Source organism: Strongylocentrotus purpuratus, unplaced genomic scaffold (assembly GCF_000002235.5).
Source record: "Strongylocentrotus purpuratus isolate Spur 01 unplaced genomic scaffold, Spur_5.0 spur5_contig_836, whole genome shotgun sequence".
Lineage (NCBI taxonomy): Eukaryota > Metazoa > Echinodermata > Echinoidea > Camarodonta > Strongylocentrotidae > Strongylocentrotus > Strongylocentrotus purpuratus.
In genome coordinates, this window is record NW_022145542.1 from 1,016,501 (window position 1) to 1,027,500 (window position 11,000).

At 35.5% G+C, this 11,000-nt stretch overlaps 1 protein-coding gene across 1 annotated transcript; it reads left to right on the forward strand.

Moving 5' to 3' along the window:
- The first annotated feature begins 2,736 nt into the window (after positions 1-2,736).
- Positions 2,737-10,196, forward strand: LOC115924050 (protein FAM189A1-like). The gene is made up of 2 exons (XM_030985655.1): positions 2,737-3,107; positions 9,593-10,196. Exons 1-2 carry the CDS (start codon positions 3,006-3,008, stop codon positions 9,950-9,952), a joined length of 462 nt encoding a protein of 153 aa, XP_030841515.1. The 5' UTR covers positions 2,737-3,005; the 3' UTR covers positions 9,953-10,196.
- Positions 10,197-11,000: the final 804 nt, after the last annotated feature.

Below are 11,000 nucleotides of genomic sequence, written 5' to 3' on the forward strand. Positions count from 1 at the left end.
AACCATTAGATAGGAGCTTCTTTTTGCCATACGAAGACGACGTTTAACCCTTGCATGTGGCACTTATGAATATTAATAAGAGCCATGCAGGGTCAGGGTAATAACAGTTGCAGAGTAACTGATTGACTTCTTCAATTATAGATCTGCATTATTGCTTTTGGGTTTGATTGCTTTTGTGTGTGTGTGAAATAAATCAGTTTCAATTTCATATGAAATGTATCTTTAGGTAAGTCCTCATCAGCTCGAGATTGCCAAATAGCCCGCTGTTTCTGATTTGGGAAATAAGCCCGAAGTTACAAATGGCGTCTTCATCAGCTCGAGACTAGACCTCGAAACTCAAAACTCAAGCTCGAGATATTTTGCTCAGCGTTCCTGAATAGTGTGAGTCTTCAGGCTGGTGATGACACACCGGACAAATAGCGGGATATTTTGCTAAATAGCATGATATTTTACAAACTAGCCCAAGATATCTTGGGATAATTATCTCGACCAAATATCCCGTTAACTGCAACTGTGGGCTGATGAAAACGCAAATTAGCGGGATAATTTGCGATCGGGATAGTTAAAATAGCGGGTTATTTGGCAATCTCGAGCTGATGAGGACAGGCCGTTTGTATGTTAAAGGATAAAGGCCATTAGCAATTCGTAGTGTTCTTGTATGAAACTAATTGGTTTTGTCATTATTATGGATAAAGAGGTGATGGGATGTACTGAGTTTCAATATCATATGTGGAGTATGTATGCCTTGAAGTAATGATTAATGATGTTTTGTAACAGCTGATGAGATGATAATTTTGATTTGAAAGAGATCACAATGGAAACAAGGTTGTAGTAAGTCATGATAATGGTGATGATGAAAATATTGATGAAGATTTATTTCAACAAAATAATTAAATAAAGAATAGATGAGTGCTGTAGGCATTGAGGTATAGCCCCCTCTTGTGACAACAGTGAATTTGAGCTGTACTGATGTCGTTAATGTGGAGAGAATGGTGAAGTGATATACTGCCATCTAGTGGTAGAAAATAACAATGTGATTGTGTGCTTGTGACAGAGAATCTTTCCAAAAAAAAAAAAATACCTTGGTATAATCATGGACCTACCACATAGATAGTAGGTACATGGTATAATGGAAGGTAGAAGAGAAAAGGGTACATGTTTGAAGATTACAATTTATCATTACCGGGGTAATACAAAGTAAAAGCTATTTTTTATTATTAATGAATGTAAAAGATGATTGGTAAACTACCTCTTATACGCACAGAGTTCATCTTTTCTTTTAAAAAAGTCAATGACAATAAATATTAAACATCTTATATTCTTTTCTAGAATGCATAATTCTTGCTCATTATCTCTTCTGTTGCATATAGATGTTATTGTGCTAGGTATCTGGTTATTATGCACAGCAGTAGAATGTAGCAAACCCATGCTGTTATGTACATAATGAAGATAGGGTGAAATAGAACAAGTTGGTCGGTTAAGTTGCTTGATAGAAACTTTTCTTCTCTACTTCGTTCCTGTTTACTCTGATATGAGATTCAATTTCAGACTTGGTTTCTCTATTGACTTCTTGGGTAAAAGAACACATGTGCCGAGTCACATCTTCTCCTTACAACCTCTTCCCTATTTGCTCAAGTTTCACCAAAGTGCGTCTGCTCCTGTTTAATCAGCCCATCTGCGCCTTGTTTCAATATCACCCATGTTCCCTTGGCCTCAGCCCATGAAAGCAGCCGAGAAACAGCCAGGAGCTTTCTCCTCCGATTGGATATCGCTTCGGTGATATGCGCCCAGGGAGGGAGATGGGGACGGGGAAGAGGGTAGCGGCCGAGGAAGATGGCCGAATGAGATGCGAACACACGTGTGATTATTTTAGGCAAAGTTTAAAGGCCCACTGCACTACTGGTAGCTACTTGCGCCCTCTATATAACAAACGATGCCTAATCGGTGACCATTGGTCCCCCATGATCCTCTTTTTCTTATGTTAACTGAGAGCTGAGTTGATGAGATAACCACCTGTCCAGTGACCTTGCAGAGCGGTCTAATCCCTTCTGTAAACTACGGCAGATAATTCAGCTTTAAGGGTAAAGTAGAAGCGAGTTGATGGAATAGCAATTAGTATGCAATGGAGGAATGTAGGATAACAAACCTTTTATGTTAGTAGGTCATGGATGTATGAATCACATCTATTTTTATTGTAAACAACCCCTTTTCTTGCAGAAAGTCAGCTGTGATGCCATATCATATCATCCATATAAATGATGTCCAAATTAGCTATAAAGAGTGGTGAAGTGTGACATCATCAAAAATCTATTTTTAGAATGTTTTCAAATGTTTTTTTTCTCTTCATTTTCCGAAAGAACATCAAAAATAATGTCCAAATGTCGAAAACCTATTGAAATATGTTAAATATTAGCTGAGATATGACCATTTGAATAAATAGATTTCCTATAGTAACTCAGTGTTATTTTGCTCTGGTTCGTAATGTTATTTATTGGATGGTCATATCTCGGCCAATACTTAACATACCGCTATTCAATTGTTTTTCGACATTTGGACATTATTTTTGATGCTCTTTGGGAAAATTAAAATTGAAATGAACAGCAGTATGATACTGACAAAAATGACTATGTAAACAGTGAATTTCACCACAGATTAATAAAAAAAAATTCTGCTCATGTTGGAGCAATGTTTTTCTAATAATGTTGTAATGATACAAGTACTCTTCATTAAAATTTGTCTTTCTTCTTTTTTTTTATCCTCTTTCATTACAGATAAGTTTCTTCACCTTCCTATCAGCATTATGTGTCGTCCTTCACCTCGTAGCAACCGCCCTATCAGGTCTGAGCTGTGCCGAGCTTCAGGTCTTGACAGGATGCACCAAGCACCCTGGCACTTTGGTCTGTTACTGCTGTACCTCCTCGCTTCCATGCACCCCCACCGAAAATGCAATCTCGGTGGAGGGCGTCAAAGATTGTTCCACTATCTCGTCCACGATACGACTGGTGATGTTCATCATCTGTGTCGCAAACATTGTAGCGTGTCTGATCTGTATAGCAGCCACCATCGTCGGCTGCGCTTATATTGTCAAGAGACATGCTAATAGAAGGGTAAGACAACTTCATCTTTGATATTGAGATGTATGAAAATATTACAAAGCTTCCCTTGAAGGTAGACTGGAGGGCTATTTCTGACAGTCCTCTTATTCTCTACCTTATCTCATTTGATGCCAATGATCATCACAATTTGAAGTTTATTCTTAAAGTTCCATTGTTTGAGACTTTTTAGTTTCTCCTTCCTTGTCCGTCTTTGGTCTTCATGTTGCCATCTCTCTTGCTCTCTCTCGCTCTCTCTTGCTCTCTCTCTCTCTCTCTCTATCTATCTCTTTCTCTCTGATATACATACTACTGCTACTGCTACTACTTCTACTACTCCTTCTACTACTATTACTAACAACAACAACAACAATAATGATAATAATCATCATCATAATCATAACAATAATAATAATAGTGATAATGATAATTACACATCTTGTTTACTCAGGGTAGCCTCATCAGTATTAATACTGTTTTCCCTGAGGGCCCTGCAATCATATTATTACACTGGCTTTACATCATGCATCTCCCCCTTCTTCTCTGTATCTCCATCTCCTCTGTCTCTCTCGCTTCCCTATAATATCCCTGTCTCATATTTTTATGTAAGATACCAATATCCAATCATCCAAGTATCTTCTTGTCTTGTTGACTTCCTTTGATCTTCATCATCCATCCGTCAGTGGTCAGAGACTCTTACAATCACAACAACTAGGTCACATACAGAAGCCAAGCCACCAGTGCTTTAGGGGACCAGATCACCCACCAAAAGGAGTATACAGAAATGCCCATATATATATAGCTAATTCCTCTGGAAAGTAACCACAAATATCGGACAAGCCTTGTAATCCCATCTAAATTTTCTCACTTCACATAAGAATGGAAGTTAATGGATGTTATGTCACGCCCACGGGCAGGGAAGTATCACTGCCAACTTTGAAATCCAAAGAAATTTCTCTCACGTTCCTGTAATGAATGTAATTAGACTGGAATGCTAATCGGCACTTAAAGATTGTGCAAATGTACATCTTGATTGTAATATTGCCATTAGAATATTATGGGCTATCATTTATATATTCCCCCCAGGTGCACCATCTTTATATTTCTTGCAATTTGCAACTATTACCAATGCATACTTAGCACAATTAATGGGCATTGCTAGAGGCACCTCGTTATCTTGATCTACACATGTTGCTCTCTCTCTCTTGAAATGCCTTGTGATTTGCAGCTTCCAGTCGTGGTCCAATTTTGTGGTTTTTCCTCAAATTCTTAGCCCTTTGCCTATGAGAACTGAGTGGCCCCTGTGTTAAGTCTATGGGAATGTGAGAAGTCAGTAGTCAGAGGGTTAAGTATATTCAGTCCACACCTTCCTTTAAAGGGTCTGGGTAACTTTGCCTCGGGTTCTAAACATGATACTGGATTTAGCTCATGCTGCAATCATAATTATAAACCTTTAGGTCATACATGAATCCCATGACTTTAACAAGCCTGACCGATTATCAAGATATCAATGATTCGAATTTGAAATTTCAGAAATTGTTTTCCTAACAGTTTTTATAACACTACAGTCTATTGGGAAAAATTAGTATGGTAAAAGTGGTCACTCGAAGATATTTACTTTTTTGAGGCACTTCATGAACATTTTGAAGCGCAATTTTTTTTAGGGCTTCAATATTACACCATATCACAAACACTGATAACACGTAGGGCCGTGCATCTCAGATTTAACATTGTTAAATGATGCCTTTAATAATAATAATATTGTTAGCTCCTCTACATGCCATTTTATTACTCACATCTCCCCCATTCTGATATACTGATAGATATATCCATATAGAAATACAGCAATATTCTTTACAAATTGCAACAGTTGTTGGAAATATCTCCATTTGAAATCGTCACAAAAGACAAAATTATTTGTGTGATTGAATACTCCTATGTGCTTCTGAAAAGCCCGGACGGATATACCAAAGACACTTTTTCTCTATTTGTATCGTTACAAAGAGAGTGAACGGATATTGATAGTGGCGCTGGAATTAATTGGGTCATCTTATTTGTGTTCTACTATTTCATTCTCAGAAAGAGGAGGAGTAGAAATAATTATGACCTTGAATTGGTGTTTGATCATGAACTTGGCTTCAATAATAAACTGGGTGGGTTCAACACTTTTCCTCTTGCAATGAAAATGGAATGTTAACAGAATTTTTTCACAATAATGACTTAACATAGAGTTTTGTGAAGGAATTGGAAGTGAAAAACTCTTATTGATTAGAATGTGATATTATGCATTATATTTAAATAGAAAGGTAAGAAAGAAGGTATGAAAACAGAAAATACCCCCCTAAACCAGTGATGATTTATCTAAAATTTTGTTTAGTTGAGAAAAATTTGATGATTTCTGGAAGAGTCCTTTGCCTTCAGGTTATCAGTTTTATGATAATGAAATACAAGATATGAATATGGACTGTTGAAATAACACATCTAGCTGCATGCTTACACTGATTCGTTTTTTCTTGCGATGTCCACCATTTTCTTTTTTATATTCTATATCACTCCATAACTTATTTTGAAGAGAAGATACATTAACATGGTTTAAAGTTTCAGTGGAAATTAAAATAATTTTCAGTGGTAATATAAAGAAGTTTAAGTGGAAATATAAAGAAGTTTCAGTGGAAATATAAAGAAGTTTCAGTGGAAATTTAAAGAAGTTTCGGTGGAAATTTATAGAAGTTTCAGTGGAAATTTATAGAAGTTTCGATGGAAATTTAAAGAAGTTTCAATGAAAATTTAAAGAAGTTTCAATAAAAATTTAAAGAAGATCCACTGACAATAGAATAACCTTTATTTCCAAGAAAAGAGGAAATATCATTCAGCATAATGCTTTTTTCTTTGAATTAAAAGTTAATTTTTTTAATCAAAGGTTAGAAGGATGATAGTGCAAGAAAAAGCAGTTCCTAAATGACACACTTGGATCACCCTCGAAGGTTGAACTCAATCCAAATCTGTCAAAACCTTGAACAAAAATGTTGGTATTGCTTAATTCTTTGTGTGTGTGTTTCAGCTTCACATTGTGTAACAATAGGTCTGGAATGTACAAAGTAGCTTCTGCAAACAAAATATCAGTAGCTGAATGATGTAAATGGCGTAGTAGATTCGTAATAATCTTGTGCCCTTTCAAAGCCATAGAGTGACGTCACCTACCCCATGCCAAAGCTATTTCAATGTCTTTCTAGAAATTTGTTTTATAATAGGACTGTTCTGTGAAAAGAGTTTGAGGTTTATAATAGGGTGTAGGACTTTCAAAGGGAGAAAGATGACATGAATAGAGGGAGGGAAGTAAAATAAGTAACTAAAGATGATGGATCATCTGTTCTTTCTTTGAATGCTGGTGAGATAATGAAGCGTTAATCTTTAATAGGAGGACCGGTTTTGTTCTGCTTGATCAGTAGACCATTTATTCCATGTTACTTCTTCCTCTAAATGATAATAAAACTAGTTTCATTGATGTATAGTACAATGCTTTTAAACCAAGGTCGTTTTTTCAAGGGATTTAGTAAGAGGTAGTTGGAGTTTCAGTGGTATTGGCCTTGGTTTTAAGCTGTGTTTAGTCATATAGCAAATACTCATTAGTCATTATACTTTGTAGAAGATTTGGATAGATTCATTACCAAAAAGATTAGATTCTTTTTTGTGATGTAAACCACAAACTTAAGATTATGACTGATTGTGGCAAACAAAATGAGACTTTTAAACCTTGATTGAGAAAACCCCATTAGAGCATTAGCACACATAAAATCTTGTAAGGATATCCTGGAAAGCAATTATGTAATCATTCAATAAACTTGTAAAAAACTTAACATTCAGCATATATAACAACAAGATGCTGGTTAGGTGGTTACAAGCACTACAAAATTGCTTTTTATCTCTAGTGAATTGAATACTTTTAAGTTAAAGGCCCACTACACTACTTGTAACTACTTGTGCCCTCTATATAACAAACCATGCCTAATCGGTGACCATTGGTCCCCCATGATCCTCTTTTTCTTATGTTAACTGAGAGCTGAGTTGATGAGATAACCACCTGTCCAGTGACCTTGCAGGGCAGTCTAATCCCTCCTGTAAACTATGGCAGATACGCTTTAAAGATTTTTTAATTTTTTTTAATTAGAACACTCCTAGATAACCAAAAAAGCAAAACATGTGTATAAAGGCATTTCTGAAATGGTAAAATCCCGTAAGTACCTCATTTCACAATTAGAATGAACCCAATTCTATGAACCCAAACATGCCCTTGCCTCTTGTGTAGCTGTATACACCATTTAGCTATTAAAATTAATGAATATCATAGAGGCCCTTTTTATCATTATTATCCTGAACCATTTATCATACTTAACCTTTGCCCAAGAATTTGTTCTGGTTTTATTAATGACACCATCTTGGCATCATTTCTACATGCCATTCAAATCTCCAGTCTCTGTCCTGGCTGGGCTCCTGGCTTTATGCCACCTGTTCTACCCTCTCTGTCCAAACAAAAAAGTTCAAAGTTACCTGATAAACAGAGAAAACGGAAGGGAAAACATGGAAAAAGAAAGAGAAACAAACGAATGTCATACTTGAACACCCAGGTTCAATGACAGATAGGAATGCGAACGAACGGAACACGCGGCTTGTTCTAATAAATCATCAAAGAGTCTGCGGTTTCCAAACTTACCCTCTAAAATATTGTGCAATCTTGAAACTAGAATTTAGAAAGAAAAATCATTGATACATATGCAGGTCTTTGTTTGTGTCAAAATCTATGTATTGACAATCGCTGATGCAATGATTAATTGCTTATTACAGGTTTTAAATCTCCATGCTCAGATCCAGACATTTGTAGAAAGTAGAGATCAAAGAATTAATTACTCATCCTATGTATCCACTCTATTAAGCTACTTTCACAGAAACTGAATCTATTGTATACATTTGTAATAATACATGGCAGCTGCTCATGCTGATAAAATGGACTGTTTTGCTATATTTAAACAATTTATTAAGTCCTTAGAATGGATGTTTAGTGATAATGTGGTCTGTCATGTGCAGATCCACCTGCTGTTCTGTAGAGAGATTCTTGATAAAGGATTACAACATCTTTTTGTCATCGTGGAATATTTATTTAGAGAAAGTATTGTTCAAACAACATTATTCATGACATTTCTTCAATACTTCAGTTTGCCTTCTGTAGTTGTCTGCCTCCTCCTTCCTTCATGGTAACTTTTAACCTCCTCTTCTAAAAATTCAAGGAATTTCATCAAATCATGATTACGCAATCTAATGAAATACCTGTTCTCTTTTTATACATAAGAAATATACACTTTCAAACTCATGGTATAGTTTTGCATCTTAATTCTCTGAAATCTGGCATCCTAGTTCAATTTTAGAGACATTCTTAACATTCCTTGAAATCCCAAGGCAGCGCTCCCCAACATTCTTCAGTCATTTATGGGATATTCAGTAACAGAACCACAGATATTTGGAGAAAGTTTCGCCCTTTTTAATTCAAGATATAAGATGCAAGATAAAATACATGTTCTCTTTTTACTTATAAAGAAATATACACTTTCAAACTCATAGTATAGTTTTGCATCTTAATTCTCCGAAATCTGGCATCCAAGTTCAGTTTAGAGAGTTTTTTTTAGAGACATTCTTAAAATTCCTTGAAATCCCAAGGCATTGCTTCCAACATTCTTTAGTCATTTATGAGATATTCAGTAACAGGATCACAGATATTTGGAGAAAGTTTTGTCCCAAATAATGTGGATTGCACTCTTCCATCATCCAATTTGTACATAAAGAAAGTCATACAGTCATTGACCAGCATATTATGCATGATATGTAAATCCAGTAAAATGTAAATTCATGAAATGACTAACTACATTCATGATGTGGGTAATATGAAAATGACAAAATCAAACCATGCGGGAGTGAAATAGTGGTTAAAAGAATCAAGCAGATTTGGCTATACCAAGAATTTCCCCCTGTATGTTATTTATATCACACCTACTCCTATGGTTTGCTCTGTCAAAAGAGATTAATGGTTACAGAGCTTGTCAAACATTATCGTTACCAATTATTTCAATAGAATGTAGTGATAAATCACTTTCATTTTCTGAAGAATTGCCTCCTGTTTTCTCTTCTACAGCATGGGTGGGCAATCATGTTCTTCTTGTCTTTTGAAAAGTGAATGTTTAGATAATCAGGCAATAGAAAGTATGCATGGTCTTGTAGAATGATTCTAATGGGCTTTTCAAATTTAATTTGCTCTTTTATTACAATGCATTCCTTTTTGTTATTTTTTCTTATTGCTCTCTTTTAATCTCATGTTGACCTACAGATCTTGCTCTTGATTTACAAAGTGAATACTTTGAATTTATATTTCTTTTTATAGAATATTGTGATTTTCATGTTTATAGATTCAAACTGCTCATCGTCGCTTTTCTTTTTCAAAATTTCATTCACAGATGGTATTACGAAGGCCTCATCACACGGGCAGTATAGCAAGAGACTCTTATATTAGTGACATAGGGGGTGTAATAGACTCCGTCTTTACCCCTCCCCTAGTCCCACCGCCCCCATACTCTCCGCCCGAATACACGGAGATCTCCAACGATCCCATCATCATAGAGGGACCGGACTTCTTAGACGACCTCTCAACGCCTACACCCGTCCTGCCCATAGCGCCTCACGAGATGCCCCCTCCGTATTCAACACTCGACCTCCTCCCCGGGACTACAATAGAATGCTCCGTCGCTCAGGAATTTCAGATGGCTAACGAAGAGGTAGGCAATCACTTTCGCTTTCTTCCTCTCAATTTCCTTTAAAAAATAGTTGTGGCTTCTTTCAAAAGGCTTTATCAATGGTACTTTAAATACCGGTACCATTTTAAATTTTATGCCAAAAAAAAAATCTAAAATCAAAGAAAAGTGATAGATAGTAAGAAAAGAAGGATTGAGTGAATATAACACCAAAAATCGAATATGAAGATTGTAAGATGCGCATTGAAATTTTTCTTTTAAATTACATTTACAATGATTCAACGAAACACCTGTCTACAAAGATGAATTTGACGAAGTGTATAGTTTGGCCTATATCAGTAGCTCCTGAGGAAGAGTTTGTATGAATAACAACTGATTATACTCAAGAACTTTGTGTAACAAGGGTCATTACTAAGCAATTATCAATATATTTTTTAAGTTTCAATATTGTTTGATGTAGTAGCAGGACCTGTTTACTTAACCCCCCTATCAATAGCAGATATATATAGGTCAGTTCAGGTCAATGGCTACAGCTTTATTATGGTTTGTTGTCTATTCATGACCATTAAGCATGATAAGGGGGGTTTCATGGGTGCTTGCATCTGTGTATAAACAGACTGGCAGGTGCTAAGAGACTGTTTATCGCATTAATTTCTATAGTGTGTAAATTTAGCAACTCTTATCTTCCTCTGTGTATAAGTGTTCAGAATATAGTGTGGGTTTTTAATTCCAAAATACGTTCTTGTTGAACAGCTTGAAATTAACTGAATTGCTTGAAATTTCCTATTTTACCATTTTCAGTGGTGACCTTTCAAAACACACACACACACACACACAATTTAAACTTCGACTCTATTCCTCTTTTGTGAAGTAAACAAACAGACCTTACAGAAAAATAAAAACAGATACTTAACATCATTTACATTAGACCTATACATTTGTTTTGTTTTTTGTTTGGTTGTTTGTTTTTATTTCTGCATTTTCAAAATGAAACATAATCATATACATAAAGTAACAAATATTTCTTCATTTTACATAATTATACAGTACATTGAATAAGATGCATACAAACACAAATATAATTTCAATGAAAAAAAAGAAAGATAAATTACAG

Coding starts and splice junctions, on each gene's coding strand:
- LOC115924050 (XM_030985655.1), top strand. CDS start 3,006: ATGTTCATCATCTGTGTCGCAAACATTGTAGCGTGTCTGATCTGTATA. Junction 3,108..9,592: donor AGAGACATGCTAATAGAAGG/GTAAGACAACTT, acceptor TTTCATTCACAG/ATGGTATTACGAAGGCCTCA.